The sequence below is a fragment of the Fusarium tjaetaba genome (genome assembly GCF_013396195.1).
Source record: "Fusarium tjaetaba strain NRRL 66243 chromosome Unknown NRRL66243_c0000023, whole genome shotgun sequence".
Lineage (NCBI taxonomy): Eukaryota > Fungi > Ascomycota > Sordariomycetes > Hypocreales > Nectriaceae > Fusarium > Fusarium tjaetaba.
Window position 1 is genome coordinate 102,983 of NW_023501219.1, and position 20,394 is coordinate 123,376.

At 49.1% G+C, this 20,394-nt stretch overlaps 7 protein-coding genes across 7 annotated transcripts; 4 read left to right on the forward strand and 3 right to left on the reverse strand.

The window, feature by feature from the left end:
- Nucleotides 1–260: 260 nt before the first annotated feature.
- Nucleotides 261–2,115, forward strand: FTJAE_1078 (major facilitator; the record flags this gene model as incomplete). The annotated part of the gene is made up of 3 exons (XM_037343655.1): nt 261–746; nt 796–1,135; nt 1,184–2,115. The coding sequence occupies 3 exons, from the start codon at nt 261–263 to the stop codon at nt 2,113–2,115; spliced, it is 1,758 nt and encodes a 585-aa protein (XP_037211763.1).
- Nucleotides 2,116–2,806: 691 nt separating this feature from the next.
- FTJAE_1079 (uncharacterized protein) lies at nt 2,807–6,041 on the forward strand (the record flags this gene model as incomplete). The annotated part of the gene is made up of 2 exons (XM_037343666.1): nt 2,807–3,470; nt 3,520–6,041. The coding sequence occupies 2 exons, from the start codon at nt 2,807–2,809 to the stop codon at nt 6,039–6,041; spliced, it is 3,186 nt and encodes a 1,061-aa protein (XP_037211764.1).
- Nucleotides 6,042–6,412: 371 nt separating this feature from the next.
- FTJAE_1080 (uncharacterized protein) lies at nt 6,413–10,939 on the reverse strand (the record flags this gene model as incomplete). The annotated part of the gene is made up of 3 exons (XM_037343677.1): nt 6,413–7,398; nt 7,983–10,501; nt 10,920–10,939. 3 exons carry the CDS (start codon nt 10,937–10,939, stop codon nt 6,413–6,415), a joined length of 3,525 nt encoding a protein of 1,174 aa, XP_037211765.1.
- A 55-nt stretch (nt 10,940–10,994) lies between these two features.
- On the forward strand, nt 10,995–13,123 carry FTJAE_1081 (cutinase transcription factor 1 beta; the record flags this gene model as incomplete). The annotated part of the gene is made up of 5 exons (XM_037343688.1): nt 10,995–11,315; nt 11,361–11,441; nt 11,488–12,116; nt 12,169–12,357; nt 12,406–13,123. The coding sequence occupies 5 exons, from the start codon at nt 10,995–10,997 to the stop codon at nt 13,121–13,123; spliced, it is 1,938 nt and encodes a 645-aa protein (XP_037211766.1).
- Nucleotides 13,124–13,663: 540 nt separating this feature from the next.
- On the forward strand, nt 13,664–14,459 carry FTJAE_1082 (acetylesterase; the record flags this gene model as incomplete). Its single annotated transcript, XM_037343699.1, has 2 exons — nt 13,664–14,053; nt 14,106–14,459. 2 exons carry the CDS (start codon nt 13,664–13,666, stop codon nt 14,457–14,459), a joined length of 744 nt encoding a protein of 247 aa, XP_037211767.1.
- An 85-nt stretch (nt 14,460–14,544) lies between these two features.
- Nucleotides 14,545–16,073, reverse strand: FTJAE_1083 (phosphoethanolamine n-methyltransferase 3; the record flags this gene model as incomplete). The annotated part of the gene is made up of 9 exons (XM_037343710.1): nt 14,545–14,781; nt 14,835–15,177; nt 15,231–15,320; nt 15,369–15,381; nt 15,443–15,470; nt 15,522–15,588; nt 15,636–15,677; nt 15,750–15,898; nt 15,957–16,073. The coding sequence occupies 9 exons, from the start codon at nt 16,071–16,073 to the stop codon at nt 14,545–14,547; spliced, it is 1,086 nt and encodes a 361-aa protein (XP_037211768.1).
- A 460-nt stretch (nt 16,074–16,533) lies between these two features.
- On the reverse strand, nt 16,534–20,025 carry FTJAE_1084 (uncharacterized protein; the record flags this gene model as incomplete). The annotated part of the gene is made up of 3 exons (XM_037343721.1): nt 16,534–18,645; nt 18,698–19,478; nt 19,532–20,025. 3 exons carry the CDS (start codon nt 20,023–20,025, stop codon nt 16,534–16,536), a joined length of 3,387 nt encoding a protein of 1,128 aa, XP_037211769.1.
- Between the last annotated feature and the right edge of the window lie 369 nt (nt 20,026–20,394).

The window sequence follows — 20,394 nt, forward strand, 5'->3', positions numbered from 1 at the left end:
CCTCATCGCTATTTGCCAATCATCCCACTCAGCTTGCCGATCCTGCCGTATTCTACAGGGACGCGACCAACAGAGTCGGAACCAACGGGGCAAGATGATCTTATCTGATGCGTTCTTTTCGTTGTTTGATCCACCGGTGTCGGAAGATTTATGCCGGGGCCTTACAGCATGTCATTTCTTTTTAATGTAACCCTTTTCTCGTTGAGAAAATCTAAAAGTTCTCAAGCTTAATTCTCTCTTTCTTTGCTTGAACCGCCAAAATGGGCCTCTGGAACAGGTCGAACAAGACCTCTGATGTCGATCTTCAGGACATCACGACAAACACAGACCACGAAAAGAACGCCCATCCCGAAGATGGACACCCAGCTGTTCCCGATGATGCCCTCCCCGCTGAGGATGTCACTGAGGGTGTCAAAGACATGGAGGCCATCACCCTCGTATGGTCCAAGACATCGCTGATCTGCCTCTTCATCTTCATCTGGCTCGTGTACCTTCTCAATGCTTTCCAAAGCGCGACCGTCGGTAATTTACTACCGTATGTCACTAGCGACTGGGAGGCGCACTCGCTTCTCAACACCATTGGTGTTGTCGCGAGCTCAATGACTGCCGCTGTCTTCATTCCGCTTGCCAAGCTCCTTGATCTTTGGGGTCGAGCTGAGGGTTATCTACTGATGGTGGGGTTCTGCGAACTGGGCCTGATTCTGATGGCTACGTCCAAAGACCTGTCGACCTACTGTGCCGCAAATGTACGTAACAGAATTCACGTGTTGGTCATCGGAGCTAACGTAATCGCAGGTCTTTTACTCAGTCGGTTTCACGGGCCTGATCTACAGTGTCGATGTCATGACTGCCGATGCTACCAACCTCAAGAACCGAGCCTTGGCATATGCCTTCACATCGTCCCCCTACATGATCTCTGCTTTTGCCGGATCTTACGCTTCGGACAGAATGCTGGCTGACATTGGATGGCCTTGGGGCTTCGGCACCTTCGCCTTCATCACGCCTGTCGTCTGTGCACCCTTGTATCTTCTTCTCAAGATCAACTTGCGAAAGGCCAAGAAGAATATCCTGCCAAAGAAGGCAAGTGGCCGCACTTTGAAGGAAAGTATTTGGCACTATGTACTCGAGTTTGATGGTAGGTTGAATCCGTATTTGAGAGACCTTAAAGCTAACTATCTTGCAGTCCTTGGCGTGTTCCTTTTTGCCGCCGGCCTAATCATCTTCCTTCTCCCGTTCACTATCGCTTCCATGGCACCTCATGGCTGGTCGACTGGATACATCATCGCCATGATCATCGTCGGCTTCATCCTTCTCGTGGGCTTCGCCCTCAACGAGGTCTACTTTGCGCCTGTTCCGTTCCTCAAGTTCCACTTCTTGACTGATCGAACCCTCGTTGGCGCTTGTCTCCTGGATCTTACTTATCAGGTCTCCTATTACTGCTGGAACAACTACTTTACGTCCTTCCTTCAAGTTGTCAACTATCTGACAGTTGCAGAGGCCGGTTACGTTAATAATACCTTCAACGTTGTGTCTGGCTTCTTGTTGTTCCTCGTGGGTTGGGGTATTCGCAAGACTGGATACTTCAAGTGGCTCCTCTGGGCTGGCGTGCCGCTTTATATCCTCGCCCAAGGACTAATGATCTACTTCCGAAACCCAACTGGCTACGTGGGATACTTGGTCATGTGCCAAATTTTCATTTCCGTCGGCGGAAGTGTTTTCACCATTTGCATGCAACTCGCCGTTCTTGCTGCTGTCGATCATCAGCACGTTGCTGCGGCGTTGGCTATGTTGAGCGTCACTGGTACAGCAGGCGGCAGTATCGGCGACACAATTTCTGGCGCCATCTGGACGAATACTTTTGAGAAAGCATTGAAGATGTATCTGCCCGCAAGTGCGCTTGAGAACCTCGATGCTATCTACGGAGATCTCCCTACGCAATTGAGTTATGCAAAGGGTACGCCAGAGCGCATCGCTATTCAGAAGGCATACGGATATGCGCAGACTCGAATGTTGGCAGCTGGAACGGCCATCATGGCATTGTCGTTCATCTGGGTCGCTCTTATCAGGAACCTGAAGGTCTCGGAAATGAGACAGACCAAGGGCAATGTTTTCTAGAAAGTCTCTTGTAGGAGGCCAGATGCTATTGATGGACTGGGTAAAAAGTGCGGAAAGGCCGAAACCCCGATGTTTCTCAAAAGTCAATGCAACCGAATTTTTATGCCTAAATCACTGAAATGTCATTAAAATATGCATGTCTAATAAGCATAAGCCCCGTGGATCTTGGTCTTCTCCCTTGCTCAGTGACATCCCCTTCCACGTGTGAACATGCCCAAAATTTGCAGCAAATCAAAGAATCCCCTAAGTCTGGTTGATAAGATTACGATCAAGCGCCTCTTCTTCTCTTATTGATGAAATCTCTCCATTTCGTTATGTTTAGACAATTCCTTGGGTTGATAGTGGCTGGCTGAGCAGTCTGTCGCCTAAGCAAGGGATGGCTAGACGATGACTAGACCGAGCCTAATGTTTTTTTCGAACGGTTTTTCCACTAATTCGGGTCAATAGTCTCAGCCTTAGAACGACTTTGGACCCAGAGATCGCAATCGAGACCCTGAATTCAAATGATGGCGTCTGTCACTATCGACCCCTTTGCATGTTGTCATTTCAACGAGCAGACCATTTTGCAGCCACCAACATTTCGCATTGCTCAGTTGCGCTCGGTCCGTTTGCCCTAATTCTTATACGTAGTCGGTGTCGTAGCAGTTTTTCTTGTCGCTGTTCTTTCGATCGTTGCTATTTTCACGTCAAAATGAAGGGCAATATTGGGGCGTTTGCGCTGCTCAGCGGCATTGTCAGTGGTGCTGCTGCCGTTGATGCGAGAGACGTCCACTATGTGGACCAAGACGCTGGGACGTACTGTATTACCTACCTCTCGACGTACCTCGTCCCAGTATCAATTGCAACGGGGGTCCCTCACCCAGCTGAAAACACCACAGATGTCGAATTGATATCGACATCTACTACTGCTCGAAGTTCATATGTCGCTTCCTCGGTTGCTTCCAGCGCCTCCGCTTCGACTACTCTCGAGCCGACCGGAGAGCGCATCATCCTTCTTGTCAGCCCTTCAGGCAGTAACACAAAGCGCGATATCGGTGGATTCGTTGGTGACGGAAATCCCGACATCTGCACCTTTGCTACTGTCTTCACTCTTGGCAAGGGTCAACTTTCCGAAGATGGTGTTCCAGTGTCATACCTAGGTGATGGCTACCAGAAACTCCAGGCATCGTCCTCAACAAGCGATAGTACAGTTTCGACAACTTTCAGCTCCGAGGGAGGGGTTCTGCGCTTCCGAAATCCCGCGCTGCCCAATGGCGGAGCTTCATTCTGCCAGACCCTTTCTGATGGACAGGTTTACATGACTTTCGGATCCGAGCCATCTGGCTGCCTACCGGTGTCTCTCAACGTGTATAGAGGTAAGTGTTGATGTATTCGTTTCGGTCCCTTGCTAACAGCGGTCGATAGCTGAACAATGTATTGACGGTAGAATCGATGGCCTCGGCCCTACAACTACATCCACCAAGACTGATGAGACCATTTCAACACACTCAGCTGAAATAGACTCAACTGTAACACATTCCACTGGAGCTCTTTCCACCGAAGAGGCATCTGCGTCTGCGTCTGCTGAGACCATGACAACACTTTCCACGGCGGGGGCATCTGCTGAAACTTCTGTTATCGAGCCTTCAATCGCCTCCACATTCTCTACTGAAGGTTCTGAAGTGTCAATGGGGTCATCATCATACGACAGTCCTGCCAGCCAAGCAACAGAGGCACCCAGTGGCACGCTTACTGATGAACCGACTGCAACACAGTCTGAGGGAGGTGTCGTGATCACAAATGCCGTTTCCAACGGACGATTCTCCATCAAAGACCCGAACTCCGCAAGTGGCATCTTTGGCTTCGACGCTGAAGGTCAGGCCGAGCAACGAAACGGCGACTGCTACAAGGGAGACGGAAGCTCCGACAATGGCTGTGTTGCATTGGGTTCTTCTTCCGACTCACAAAAGCGAGCCTTTGGGGGACTGGCGAGTATCTCACAGTTTCTTACCAACCTTGCTCCAAGCAGAAATGTTCTCTATACTGTCCAGTTCTATTACGTCGTCATCACCGCTGGAGGCAGCCAGGCGTGCAGCGTCAATGGCTACCTTGGCAACACCCAGTTCTACACCATGGGTCTTTTCACTAGCGGTGGCGTTAGTGTCTCATGGAACAGAGTCCTCACTACTGTCATGGCGGACTCTCGAAGCGCCAGCTTTGGCATCTCCCTGTCTTGCACGGGCAATGGGCTGGCGCTGATTTACGTCGACTCTGTCTTTGTCTCCAATCAGGTCACGCCCGCCAACATCGATCAGTTCCAGCTCGACTTTGGAGATAGCGACACTCCTGAGGAGACTACCAGCAGACTCCCATCCACTACAACCAGTGAACCAGCCAACCAAGTCACATCTATTGAGCCAGCCACTACTACCACTAACTCCCCTCCTGCTACCACGACAGGCTACACCAGACCCGAGATTCCTTCTCAAGAGGTCTGCCCTGATGGTTACAGGCCTCCCGGCTTTTGTGGGCAGAAGTGGCCAAAGCCTTCAGAGCCGTTCTGCGAATACCGTTCCCAGCCCAATGCTCAGGCCGTCGCATATTCACTGTCGGAGTATCCCATGCAAGGCATGGATATCCAGAAGTGCGCGTTGACCTGTGCTTACATCGACGGATGTTTCGCCTTTGCTGTGAACAACAACCCGAGTTACCCTTGTAACTTCATCCTTGAGCCATTGAGGCTTCAAGGTTGGACCACTGGAGATCCAGACCGTGTTCTAGAATGGTCTGAGTTGGCTTGCTTCAACTGTCAGCTCTGTGATGAATCACAGTCCCAAACGACTGCTGGCGTTACTGGAGCTCCGGTAGAATCGGAGACAACTGTTATCGCCGAGCCATCCACCAGAGTTCCCCAGAACACTACCCGTTGGCTACCTGAACCACAAACAAGCTCTGGCAACTTAGAGCCTACGCCAGGCACCAAGTCAACAAGCATGCGACCGCCTCAGCCAGAGACTAGCGTTGACGTGGAGCCAACCTTCATCGAAGGAACCACCACTGGGCCTGAAACCACTCACACGTCTGCTCAGACCCCTGCTGTAGATACATCAAGCGAAGCGCCCGAAGAGTCTACAACCTTGAGAGAAGACTCAACATCCTTGACCGAAGATGCAACATCTACCACTCAAGAGCCCACTTCAACCTCAGAAACCACCACTGCCTCTTCGACCCCAACTGAGACATGCAAGTATACACACGGCGAGATGTGCAACTTTGACCGCTTCAACTACCCCAAAGACGTTCTCTGTTCGTGGGGCGACAAGTTGACGAGCAGAAGTTTCTGGCTAGAGACTCGCGAGTCATACCCTCACCAAGACCGCGTCGAAGAATGCATTGCCATCTGTCAAGGCCATCCACTCTGCTTGACCGCTGGATACTCACAATTCGAAAACCGATGCTACTTCTCTGAACTTCCCTTACTTAAGGAGAACTTTGTCACCGAAGAAAACGACTGGAAGAAGCAGGTTTGGCTGGATTCGCGCTGCTACACCGATTGCGAAGCGTGTGTTCCTGATTCTGTTCCCAAGGGTCCTCCCGATATGTGCGCATACACTCTAGGCGATGAGTGCAAACCAGTCCCCAACCCTCCTGCCGGCACCCTCTGCAATTACGAGGCTTATATGGGAGGTGGCTGGGTTGATGGAAATGATCCCAACTTGATCACAGTTTATACAGAGTATGCCCAGGCTACTCCTCGGAGGTGCGCTGCTATCTGCCGAGCCTATCCAGGGTGTAAGGGATCTGGATATAAGGATGACCGATGCAAGTTTTCGGTTTATAAGCTTGCTTTGAGCGGTATGCCCATACCGCTTGAGACGGATCAGGATCCCTCCATGAACTCTATCTGGGACGATCCTGCTTGTTGGACATGCCCTGGTTGTCAGTAAGAGGACCTGGAGGCTCCCCGTTTTCCTTCATTTTCTCCTCCGTCGCCACGCTGTTGGCACATTTTATTTTGTCCCCCAAAATCTTTACAGAATGATTCCCTTCCAAAGACTTCTTTCTCGTGTATTTTAGATTATTATAGTATGATAATGTCATAAATTGATCGTCACCGTGACACGTAACACCAATGCCGTGAGGCTATGAAGGTACTTGCTCTACAGTGCCAAGAAAGAAAGACAGGTACTGAACGCCGTTTGAGGTGATGCTGCGAGAACCCTTCTGTGAAATACCATGCGGACTGCAAGCCATTCAATCACCGTAGCTCTGAATAACATGGCTTTCCACCATCCTTAAACCCAGAACGCTTTTTGACTCAATCGACATACTCTCCAGTCGTTATCACCAAAATCTCAAACTCCATCTCCTCATAATCCTCCGCAAAGTCATCTAGCCCAGCGCCTTTGGCAAACTTAGCACACAGCCCATACATGACACCCAGTTGCTCGATGAGCCCCTCGACCGATAACAGTGCAAGACTTTCTTCGCCGAGCCTCAATGCTTCCAGATCTGTCTTTGGAGTCTCAGCGAACTTCGGTGCGTCGCCCGATTTTCCCGTATCCTGATAAATGTCGAGAATGCCCTTGATCTGTGCAATCCTGCGCCTTCGCTCATCATGCTTCGCAGCATCTGGTCCTTCACAGGCAGTGCATCGACACGTGAACCCCCAGTTGGACAGCTCCTTCATCCTCGCCTCGTGAGAAATCGCGACTTCGACGTATGAGTTGGTGATCTCCTCATCTTTGTCGATATCCCTCACTGCGTATACTTCCATGAACCCCGTTGGCTCATCATACACCCAACATATGTTTGGTGTGCATGAGTGATTCATGCGACAGAAAGTTGTGAACAGCCCGCATTCGAGACCCCCGAATGTGATGTTCGCAGCGTTTGTATAGAATTTTGCCAGGACAATTCCTGCATCGAGATTCGTCCCAGGACAAGGTTGACCCTGGAGGAATGAAAATTCGCGCAGCTTTTTATCGTTGTGGTACAGATCCATCAATCGCTGTTTGTCTGAGTGGCTCAGGTCCGCGACTTGATCAACGACACATCTATACTCGGCTTTCGTCTTGGTCTCCTCTTGTGAGACAGCCAGAATCGGTTTTTCGTGAATGATGCGTGTCCCAGCCTTGATGAGTTCTTTGGCGAAAAGGCCGTGCCCGTAAGCCGTCTCCTTCATCATATATAGACATTTCGCTTGCTCCATCGTGTGGTATGAGTTGTGGTTTTCATTCTGGGTGATCAGTGTCGCAAGGCATGCTCGCTTATGCTGGTAGTTTCCAATTCGTGAATCATTTGCTAAAAAGTTCAGGAAGGAGCAGCGGAGATCTCCGTGTATTGTCGCGCCAATCAAACCTCAAGCGAGCTTCTTGCTTATCGATAGGCCTCCAGGCTCTGGTCTAGCTCTAAGAGGCTTAGTGTCACAGAGCCGAGCTGTTTGAATGGGCGACGGTTCTGCTTCTGCTCCACAGTTGTGGGTGCGTCTTGCAGCTCTAGGGTGAATACTTTCCTTAATAATATCACAGCTTCAAAGGGTTTGATCTTGTAGTAAAATCCTTCATAATGTATCAATTGTGAGATAGATATTTAGAGTTATTATGCAGACCTTAAACTAAAATCATTTTTCTACATAACAATAGCAAATATTGGACCTCATTTGTTCTTGCGCCTTGATAGTTACGTGTCACAAGTTCAGGTACATGCTTACGAAAAGAATCCATTACGAACATTCTTTTATTCTAAACCGCTATGCCTAGAAATGAGCCTACACTAGATATTAAGCCGGTATCTAAGAATACCGAGATCTGTATCTGTACAGCGATCGAAACAAAATGTACCCTAACATTCTAACCTCTATGACTTTTCCTTCAGTACAAACATACCCCCGTGCCATCCATAAGCCCTCGCCAATCGTCGACCATGTCGTCTAGCCGTCTCAAAAGGAATCTTACCCATTGGATGCGGTTCGTGGAAATGGATACTGCGCTCAACGTTCAGCTTAGTTGGAGTAAACTGCCAGACCGAGCCATACAGCTTCTCAATCTTGAAGCCAGTTGCCGCCATCGCATATAGGAAGTCGTTCCACGGGATCAAGCCCGGAGTCGATGTTACCTCAGGATCGAAGAACAGAGTACGGAACACCTTGAGCGCCTTAGCATCAACAGCAAATGTGGGCTGCGTGGCTTCAGGCTCTGGTTCTGCTATAACAGCCGGCGGTTTCGCCTCCTCCGCAGTGGCGGGCTCTGTCTGTTCGCGCTTGGTCTTAACCTTGGTCTTTGCCTTGACTTCTGGTTTGAACTTCTTAGGTTCCTGCGCAGGCTCGTCTAGAAACAGTTTCGAAAGTGGTTTGTTGAGCTCCCACAGATCTCGTTTCGTAATAGACTCGGCCTTCGAGTCGCTCTTGATAGGCTCAACCCACTCAGGCGTCCTTCGGAGGGTCCGCGATGCTGAAAACATATGGAAGACCATGGAAACATTATCCCCAAACCCTGTAACGTTCTTTGTAATGATCTGGTCGATCTTGGTCCAGACTATATCCAGGTTCGCTTCAGCTCGGCGCATGGTATCTACTGTCTCTTTGGTACGGCGTTTGCTATACGGATAGGTAAATTTCCCACCTGATGGCTCAGCGAGCCTAGCTGCTTCATCAAACTCTTTCCTCAGGAAGGCATCATGCAATTGCCGAAAATCGGGCCCCATGTTCTTCCAAGAATCTCGGTATATTTCAATGTAAGATTGAATAGTCTCATCGAACTGAGCGGCCCATGGCTGGTACAGCTCCAGCTGTTTGAGACACTGTGCTATAATAGCAATATCACCAAGTATCTTGGCGACATGAGCCGATATGAGTGCATCTGCTTTGGGGTTTGCCTGCATCAACCGCTCTAGCTCATCAACGACGAGCGGCAAGCGTGCTATAAAGAGCCCCCAGTCATCCTTCCACAACGTTTGGATGAGGAACATGACCTCTTTGTCGACTCCAGTAATCTTGACCCCAGCACGGGGAATCACATTCGTATCTGACGTGTAAGGATCTGGAGGTGGCATGCGAGCGAAGAACTTCCGGAGGGGAGGTGAGGCGAATTCGGAGTGCTCGAGCTGTTCCAAGGAAACCATGACTGATTGGTCCAGATAGAACTTGAATAATGTCAGAGCGTGGAAATACGTCTGGGGCAAGTCCTTCGCAGGATCGATATCGTTGTGAGCGGATTCCTCATGGTGGATGCACATCCGGACTTTAGTATACAGAATTGTGAAAGATTGTAGGTTCGAATAGGCGTGCACAACCATGTTGAGAAGCACACGGGACCAGAGGGTATTGATACGGTGTGGTTGAGTGACCGGATGCGGTTTACCATTGGTGTCCGGAAGCATCTCTTCGCGATGGTCCAAGTATTCGCGAAATTGCTCTGAGAAGTAGGCAGGGTCTTCTCGTAAAGACCAAATATGATCTTGTGCAGCTGACATCTTGGCTTCGAGGACCTTAAGCAGATGCCTAAGATCGAGGCCTGCGGGCTGTTTGTAGGGAGCCTCGGCGGTGATTACAGCCAGGGAGACGAACCCAGAGGCGTCGCTGTCCGTCTTCAAGGTTGGCTCGGGTTGGATGGGGTATTGGTCGCTTATCATGACGTCTGGGGGAATCTCGTGAAGAATTTGGTGGCAGCAATCAACAAGAAATTTCATGAGACGTTCCTGAACTTCGAGGATCAAGAGGGCATCCCCAGGGAGAAACTGCCTTCGTGTTCTCACCCACTTTTCGGCATCTGGGTGAGAGTCCCAGTGAATAAGCTTTCCATATTCCTCAGCGTTCGTAGCACCATGCATGATCACGGTATGGTGATGAAGAAATTCAGGATGGACACCTCTCGTCGCTTTGCCAAACCAAAGCCCCTCGTAATCAACTGCAAAGGCAGGAGGAGCAAGTCTTCCCCGGGAATTCAGCAACAAGAGCATAAGTTTGGGGCCGGACAAGTCTTCTTGGTTGACGATGGGCCACATAAAATGGTCTCTCAGTTTGGATCCATTTTCGTGTTGATCTACAGCATGCTCTTGTCGGAAAGCCGCGAAGTCAGGACGATGGCTGACAGGCATATCAGGCCAGTTTTTGAGAAGGATCTGGAGCCTCTGTTGGCGGGGCTTTTTTATCCATCTTCTTTGGATAGTGGCCTCATGTCTCTCAGGTATCTTGTTAAGCTGATGATAGCTTGCAAAGATGCTTTTTGAGTGGTTCTGGGCTCGCTCACGAACTTCTTCTCTTGAAGGGTAGCCCTCGAAGCGCCCCTCACTATAAGCCATCAGCTCGCGCTGTGCTTCATGGTTGACACCGGGAAAGTCGGGATCTTCATAGGGAACGCCATCATCGTAGGAGAGGCTCAGGTAATGATCATAATAGTAGTTTGATCTGGTTCTCAAAGTTTTCGTGGTAAGAGGCGTTCAGGCAGATAAAAAATGGGTGTAAAGACTGGCAGGTATTTGATTGATGAAGAGAATAAAATGATTGTAACGTGGCAGATTTCGTTGAGTATGTGGCGGTAGACTCGTTGAGGTTGGAGAAAAGGAGCAAAGCTTGAGGAGCTCAAGCTGTTTACCGGTTTTGGCTAGTCCTTGAGCCTGAGGCATCAAGGCTCGACTCAATGGACCGTGTCAGCGAGTGGAGTCATCTCGGCAGCTGAAAGTGGGGACGGAAGTTTGGTTCCCGGACTCCGATAACGCTCAGCTCATCCCATGTTGAGGATGGTTACGGTCCTACGGATGACCGGACTATCACTTGAACCCTGCACAACGTGACCAAAAAGTACACCAAAGCCTTTGAATCTCACAAGATATACGAGACCTCCATTTCTTGGCTATTTCAGTGTTACCCATTGAACACAGCATCCGCAGACTGAGGCATCATGTCCAAGCCCCGACCTTCAGCGGCATATTCCCAGTCTGAAGTCCTGTACACAACACAGTCATTCTTAGTGTTACCTGATCTTAGAGTCCTTCCAGAAGAAGATGTTGACTTTCTCGAACTCAACAGGTGCTTTCACCTGCCTGTACGAACTGTTCAAGAAGAGTTCATCAACCAGTACTTCTTGTACCTACATCCCTACTACCCTTTAGTAGACGAGAAGGAATTCTGGGATATGTACATGGGGGAAGAGACGGATGATGGAAGAGGGAAACCAATGTCCTTGCTGGTTTTTCAAGCCATGCTTTTCGCAGCATCAGCGGTAAGGATCCTTTGACTGTCTTGATACAGGGCTGACAAGAGACAGTTCGTATCGCCCGTAGTACTCAAGAATGCTGGATACACAAACGTGAAAGTGGCACGGAATATCTTCTATAGAAGGGCCAAGGTATGTTAGATCACTGAAGTCCTGTATAACCACTGACATCCTCAAGCTGTTGTTTGACCTTGGGGTCGAAAGTGATGCATTCACCAAATCCCAGGCAGCTTTACTCTTGACGTTCCAATTCTCAGCTCTTGAACCACACGCAGGAAGTACTTGGCTAGCTATCGCTATTCAAAATGCCATCGTTGCCCAAGCCCACACTTTCCAAGCTCCTGGTTCAAGTATATCGCGCAAGAAGCGTAATAAGAGACTTTGGTGGTCTCTGTTCTGGAGAGACAGAGTCTTGACCCTCGGTCTTCGAAAGCCTCTACAGATAACACCTTCAAGCTTCAATGTAACTCTAGATCCGATCATTCCAGAGGATCTTGCCGATGAAGCACAGAGCTCTGCTGTGTATGACCCTAGAACGAAGCGTCAGCTAGCAGACATCATAAACTTTCAATGTCGTCTGGCAGTTATTCTGACAGAGACTCTTTCGATTTGTTATGGCCCGAATGCATTCGACATCACATATTCGCTCGATAACTTTGAGAAGACACTGTCTCAAATCAGGGCCGCGAAAAGTAACCTCACGCGTTGGAAGAAAGAAGCGGACAAAACTCTCCATCCATTCCTCAAGGGCGCGGGGGCGCACCGATCCACAACGTTGATATCAAGCGTCGTGTACATATATGCCTAGTGAGTAGTGTGACCTATTGGTGTTGTTCTAACTTACTGACGATGAATGCAGTGCTGCCCAAATTGCACTTGGAAACCATGAAGCTATGATGATTGAGCAACGCCAGAAAGGAGTCAACATCATTGACGACACTGTACTACGGAATATTGGCAAGGACATAAGTTATGCGACGACAGAAACAACGAAACTAGTGGGTTTCATCGTTCAAGAAGGTTTAACTCAACACCTTCCTATATCCGCGTAAGTACCCAGCTCTCAATAGACTTGCTGGAACTAACCTTTGTTTAGTATTGCTTACATTGCATATCCGCTTATGCTGAGCTCCATCGATGAGAGAATAGCGCCCAAGGACCTTGAAAGCGACGAAGACCAACTGCTAACGAGATATCACGCACAAGCAATGCACCTGTGCAGTAAGCGGTTTGAAGGCGCCGAAGATATCAGTAGAATGATCACCCAAATCGTTCAATCAACGCCCATTCAGCTACCACTGCGCCCGCACTCGAAATCACCAGGGCGTCGGCAGTCCTCAGGAGCAGAAGGTGCATTGTCAGCACCCTCGAAAAGTCTTACCAAGTACTGGGATGAACTATTCATCACACGCCAATACATGCGCCTTCGACTCTCGCTCGACTACGCTCTGATCACTGGTAAACCACCGACAGAACTGGACCTATCGACATTTATCCTTCACGACGCGGGGATGAAGAGGTTGGCATACGGACCGATACATAACTTGTCTGCGACAACTCTGTACACGCCTCGAAAGCGTCGCGCCTCTGAAAGTGTTGCTGGTCTGCCGAGGGTCATTGAGCTGGATGACGAGAAGCTATCGGACGATGAAGGGCAAGTGGAGCATGTTGAGATATTGGATGACATGACCGCACTTAACACTCAAATTGTTCAGAGGGAGGCGAGCGGTGTATCTGCTCGGCCACATTTTGACTATGATGCAATTTGGGCGGCGAATTTGTTTGAGGAGATTACGGATGTACTCTGGGCTTGAATTAGTAATGACGAGAGAAACTGTACACCCCATGCGAACTGTATATACTTGTTTGTGGAGTTTCGTCAACTTTCTAGTAATGTTCAACTGCCATTTTCGTGCATGGAACCGCTGCAGCAGGGGTAGCATATGGAGTACCGCCAAGTGAAATCGGAACAGTCCATGATCTGCACCTAGGGTCCCCGCTGGAAATATCTCTTCCACTACTGAGAAATAAGCTAATGTCGATCTTTCCAAATATGTCTGCGGTATATCTCACTCCGACGTATCGACAAAGGAATGGCGGCATCAACGCATGCGCCGTTTATTTGCGACTTCGTGGTATCATTGCACCGAGAGTATCGGACCCCGCCAAGATGCCGTACACCATATCCCTGGTCCATGATGTATTGTGCACGATATAAGCTGCCAGTGCCGGGCTGAAGAACAGGGAGACATATTAAGTGATCTTAAGCCATCTACGTGTAGAATCTTTGAGAGTTCAGGACGTGCTATTCTTCGGCTATTGACTTTCCTAAAATCGAACAAGCAACCTTCGAAATGAGATTCTCTTTTGCCGGTCTGGCACTCACCGTCATTGGCTCTGTTCAGTCAAGCCCTGTTGCCCGAGCAGCTAAATCACCACAATTCTTCCTCATCGGCGACTCGACCGTCGCTGTAGATGGTGGCTGGGGTAATGGTTTCTTGTCATACCTAAATACCCCAGCTAGAGGCGATAACCGAGGTGTTAGTGGCTCAACTACGGTATCTTGGAAGTCCAATGGTCGTTGGGACACTCTCATCAAAGACGTCAGTGTAGCGAAGGCCGAATTTGAGCCTGTTGTGACGATTCAATTTGGCCACAATGATCAGAAGGTTATGCAATTGGATGAGTTCCATGCCAACCTAGTCGACATTGGTAACCAGATCAAAGCAGCTGGCGGAACACCGGTAAGTCTCCTGCCCGACCTCGGACTACTTCGCGTATTGACAAGAACACCAGATCTTCATCACTTCACTGACGCGACGAACGTTTCAAAATGGCGAGGTCGTTCAGAACCTCAAGGAGTGGGCTGCCGAGACTATCGCCGCTGCCGGAGATGTCGGCGCGCAATATTTGGAACTCAATAAAGCTAGCACAGATTATGTCAACGCCATTGGAAATGAGAATGCACAGCGTTATAACTGGGGAGAAGGTGATAGGACGCATCTGAACCCAGCTGGCGAAATTGTCTTTGGAAGAATGGTAGCAGACCTGTTACTTGAAGCGCGCGAGGATTTCTCATCCTACTTTACTCCCAATAAGGCGCTTAGCGACAAGATTGCAAAGGGAGAGTTTGCTACTGGTGACGAGTAGCTCTTAGAACAGCGATATCTATCTTCTGTAATAGAAATAACATGTATTTTACTACATATATGGCAGCATGAATCAAGTCCGAGTATTAGCTGTCGAGTGGCTTCTTCGCCCAAACCACCTTTCCGCGAAAGTACCCGTGGACCTTCTTCGACCGGATCTCACGACGGTACCTGGCGGCAAAGACGTGTATCTCTTCTTTACTCCACCCTAATAGGTTTGCAATGAACATGAGAGTGCCTTCGACGTCTTGTAGGATTGCAGCCTGAAAATACTGACCAGCCTCTTTGAGCTTGGGATCTTCAGGCCATCCGCCAATGGGCACCTGGCTTCGGTCAAAATCGACGAGTCAGACGAACGGCATGATATAGTAAATACCTTGATCTCTTCTTCCTCAATGTTAACGAATCCTGCTTCTTTCATGCTCCCAACTTGAACGTTGTCTTCGAGAACGGAGAATGGTCGTTGAAGCTTCCGACCTCCTTCCATGAAGATCTTTCCCCACTGTCCCATAGCACTATCTTCAGATACTGAGTTATCGTCACTGCCAATGCAAGGTGAGGCCTCATGGCTTTCGATGTAACCCCCTGGCTTCAGGCATTTATATGCCTGCTTGAACAGCCCAGGCCAGTCAACAATACTGCCGACCAGGAATCTCATGTGTACATAGTCAAGTGAATTCTCTCTGAAAGTCCATTCCTGGGTACAGTCATCGATTTGACTAAAAGATTAGTCTTTCAATATGGCGACACTGGTAATCAATGCTCTACTAACAATTCGAGGTTTGGTGGTAGCCATCTTGGCTGGATTGGGGAAATGTCGATTCCTACCACTTTTGCGCCCGGAAACTCGTCGGCAAAGTCCCTGTCAGTGTGAGCTAGTGGTTCTAACAGTAGTTCATGAAGGTCTTACATCGCCCAGATTCCTGTAAAAACGCAGTGAATTAGATGTCAAATCATTGAGGGGCACAGTGACGCGACTCTTACCTGTGCCTGTTCCAATATCTACAACGTTCTAGACGAATCAGCAAATGGCTTAAGCTGCAGTATGAAGCGCGGAAAACACCTGTATATCCTCTTTCAAAGGTGCTTTGTAGAGTTTATCGTTGTACATTAGAATCAGAACATGGTGACTGAGAACTTTGAGCAGAGAGACTGATGTGATACGCTAACTCCTTACTTGATGTCAAGTGCTTCATTGGCTTGATTGTCGTTTGAAATCCTAGACAGTGGGTCAGCTGCAATGCGCTGGACTGAATGGCGATGTTCTGCGACTGCTGGGATGACCACTAACCAGTATTGAGCATCGCCTTGTTCACTATGATATCTCCTACCGTTGATCTCTCGGTAGCGCAAAATATCGGACGAAAGTGAAGCTGTTGAGCTTGCGTTGTCCGAGAGTGTTGAGTCATTATCATCGTCTTCATCGTTCTGATCTGGCTCCTGGGACGCCAGAATGTTAATCCCACCGAGTGTGAAGGGTGATATGCTGAAGACGTACGGTCTGCGTCCAATGCTGACCGGGGAGAAGGCCTGTGGGAGATTCCTCCTGGGGCGTGTCGCCTGTAGTCGGCGCAGGCTGATCAATTGCCTTGTCACTGGTTTGTGGATCAGACATGACGGTCACCATGAATGACTAAGGATAAATAGTCCAAGGACCATGATGTTTGATCTAGGTCTGGCTGCGGGATTTAGAACTCAACACCGCGGGGTTCATCAGATGATGTGATGTCAGCCAAGTTCGCCTGTTGTAATCAGCCAATATGGAAGATGGGCATGCATACAGGATCTACGGATAGTGGTGGAAAGAAACCTCAGGACCTCGATCCTAAGTGACAAAAGGACTCAGGTAAATTAGCCTAAATTTAGGATATCTTTTGCTCAGTTTATTTTGGCACGCCATGCTAAGGTCCGCTGTTTTCTTACCCGCTGAGGGACCGTTCCATATGTTGCAACCAACAGACAAGCAGGGGCCCCTGCAGATACCTTCAGCCGACACAAAGATGGTGCAAAGGACAAGTCGTGTATATAAAGGAGCTATCAGAGAAAATCAATAAATAAGTATCACATTGCCAAACTTAATCACAGTATACTCGCACGCGGCCACTCGACATCGGCACGCTGCTGGGTGAAAGATCCCGAAGCCAGGAGCGCAGTGACTCAATGTCCCATATTTCTCCCGCATCAGCCAACTCGCACAAATTCCCAAAGTGACTTGCTCTTTCAATCTTACACGGTGTTCCAGGAGGACAATCTGCCAATGCAGTAATCCCATCCAAACTCATCTGGGCATGCGTCGAGAATGGCTTGATGATATCCTCCAGCCTCTCCGATTTGCAAACAATACCATCGTGGAAAGGCTGCTGTCTGAACGTGGTGAAGTCTTCGCCCAATTCCTGTCTGAATCTGGACATGAACTGTTCCCTTACATCACGTAGGGTGTCTCTGAAGACCTGCTTGTTGTTACGATGGTGGTCCAGACCGTCGGCCTGACTCAGTAGGATTCGTAGGGGACGCTTATCCTCTTGATCACGGAGTAGCTTGATAGCTATACGTAAAGCGCTTTCGGTGGCCTCAGATCGTGTTCGCTCCATTGGAATGACGATGATCACAATCGCGAATAGCTCTTGGAACACATTAGCCATGTACTTGATCTCTGGCTTTTGATCGTCAAAGCCGGGGCTGTCAAGGAAGATGGCACCAAGGTTACTGGAGTCGTACGACTGGATCCCCAAAGTCCTACAAAGGCTGCTGGATCCGGGCTTGAAGTAGTCCTCCGATGCACCAGTCAATACTGTCAGCATTTGACTCTTGCCAGCTTCCGTGGAGCCCTGTACCCCAATGCAGATTTTGTCCGAGAGCTGTATGCGGAGCTGGGCGACTTGAGCAACACTGAAAAGCCATCTGGGCCAGAAGAAGGTAGGTGTGATGCACCATTGGTTAGCTTTTGCCCCAGGATAGTCTTTCAAGCCCTCCTCAAGCTTTACCCTCCACTTCTCCAAAGTCTCTTGGGTGCGACAACCGGCGATATCATGCTTCACACGATCAAGTAGTGTTTTCTCCACTATATCATCAGACTCGGCAATTGGCAGGTCAAGTGCCTGTAAGGTGGTGGAGAGAGCACCAGGAAAGGTTAGGTTCAGATACTCTTTGTGCCTATTGAGGAAATGATTGATGACAGCAGTGCTTGCAAACAACACCGCTATGCCACCGGTAACACCTAACCCAGCGGCGGAAATGGCTCCTACGCCAAGACTCTCCATGAATGACGACGCCAGGGCCCTGGAAAATAATGAAGTCCCAGAAAAATAGGACGGCAAGGCACCTAAAGCAGCTGATTTGATTTGGTGGCCCTCAGTGGACTTGCAGTACCATTCGTACGGAGCGTCGAGTTGAGTGATTATAACAAGATGACAGAACTGTATGACACCCATCACGTCTTGGAACTGGGACACTGCTTGCTCTGTGCGTCTTGAGGGGTCCGTAGAGCGATGATATAAATCATGGCTGAATGTCTCGAGGGCTCCAGCAAAGGTTGGTAACCTCTTGAATTGCTTGGCCAATGTTGGTCTCTTGGCAGCCTCCCAGCTCTTGACAGAAAGTTGAGCTCGGGTGATCCCTGGGGCGTTCTGACTCAGGAACATGTCTGTAACAAGCTTCCTAAGTGCTTTAGGGCAATCGGGAGGGATGTCGTGGAGAAGGCCAGTGTCAGATTCCTCATCTCCGTACGCTCCAGGCATAGAAGCATGGAAGTCGGATTCTATCTCAAAGTCTTTGGGCCAAAGCACTTTTAAAATAGTAAAAGCATGCCCCAGACGACTAACGACCAGATGAGGACTGGCATCGCTGACCAACCCGTCGATACAGTCCACAACAGGTTTAAGCTTGCCATCAATCGCCTTGATCTCTTCTGGAGGATGAGCATCGCGGGATGTATTGTCAGTTCTGAGGGCCTGGATCTTTGACATCTGGGCAACAAGTGCGCGTATCATTGCCAGTCGGATACTTTCGAATGTCGCTGGTAGACTGGCCCTGTCCAGACTCATAGATCTTACCGTGTCAACATCGACGTTTGTAGATCGCCCGAAAATGTCATGAAGGATGATGCCCTTTTGGATGGCGATCGAAGCCTTTCCAATATCTTCAAATGGATCATTGTTTTTGATGCGATACTCTAGTTTAATAGATGTCTAGAAGAGGTCAGTTGAGAGGTCTAAGAGAGCATAGAATTGGGGTACCAACCTGGCAATGATCAGACTTGCTAGGAAATCCAAGAATGGTCAGAGAAATTTCCCTCGAATCCTTCCTGAAGATTGCTCCTCTCAAAAGATATTGGATTACAGGCGTATCGACGTCGAGTGACACGATCAAGTGATCGCTATGAACCACGCAAGAGCAGTTGATCACCGTTCTAGGCATCGGAAGTATCATCGATGAAACGTCTGATTGGATCTCATGGATGACGTTTGATGAGGCCTCCTGGAGAAATCGCGCGCCGACGGAGTTCTTTACACAATGGAAGTAGTGCGACATCTTGTGGTACTGGTCGACCTGGCCGGCGCTGGGTATCTGAGGAACGTCGTTGACTCGCAAAGTCTGGACACAATTGTGGAAGCCTGTACCAGGTACTTCCGCGGCAATAGAATACATACAGCCGAAGTGACAGAATTTGCCTGTATGCTGTAACAAAAGGTCCAAGAAGTACTCAAGGATGGGCCAGAGCATTTGGATGGTGGGGGAGATGTTTCCTAAGGGCGTTCTCAAAGCGTCGAATCCTTGCCGAAATCTCCTCGAACTATCGTTGAGGGCGAAGGGAACGTAGTCGTGGGGGTTAATAATGTGGTGAAAATTGCTGCTCAGATTCATTTGAAGTGACGCCGTTGTTCCTCGGGGCTCAGCGACCATACACGAAGGTGCCCCGAACGTGATGATGGATATGCCGCCTGGTCTTTCTTCCCAGGCGTTGGGGACGGGATCATGGCTGACCATTGCTAGGTAAGACGAAATAGTCGCCAAGGCGCCTCTGAGATGAGAGATTAGTCTAAAATATGACTAGGGATGAAGATTTTCACTGACCCAAAACTGTGGCCGCAAACAACCAGCTTATGCCTTTTCATGAGCCACTCAACAAGTGGCACAAACTCCTCGCTCCTGTTCCAGAAGCCCTTATGGAAGCGCGATCCGATATCATCAGACGTTGCCAAGCGCACATCCAGGTCAGATCTGACATCGTTCATGTCGCGGGTGCAGCAGAAGCCCAGAAAGACAGTCTGAAGGCGATTAGACCAGGCAATGACGGGCGGCGTTGACTTGATCCCCGCTTTCTTGCTTATTGGGGCAATTGAGTAAATTGACGAGATAATGTCCAGTTCTCGGATGAAACGGAATCGCTCGCTTTGATGAAGGTTCTCATCAATGTTAATACCTTGCTCTTGTTCATTGCAGAGATGGCTGACGGCGGCGGCGCCGTAGAACATGAGCTCTTTGTTGGTGAGTTCTGCATCGCTCAAACCAGCATTCTGATCGCCGAAATTGATGTACTCGCTAAGAAGAGTCTCTGTTCGCACCATTTTGGCGGCGCAATGGGTATGGAGCCCAAGTTCGATGATTGGGGTGTAATACACAATTTCACAAGGACTACAATGGCCATTGTAAAAGTAATGAGATTCGGAGTTCGACGAGGCTCTGCAACGTCTCTGCATGGTCAGCTCATAAGCGCCCACGACCTCGCCACTTGCTTCTAATAGGTCCATTTACAGGGTTGAAAAGCCACATTCGTGCTAACGTTAGGCACCTAATCTAGGGGAGGAAAGAAAACTCAGGATCTTGACCCTAAGCGATGAAAATATTAGGTAAGTTTAGCCTAAGCTTAGGGGAATCTTTCCTAAGTTTATTTTAATTTAACATAACCCTACAACGAAGATCTACATTTCAACTAT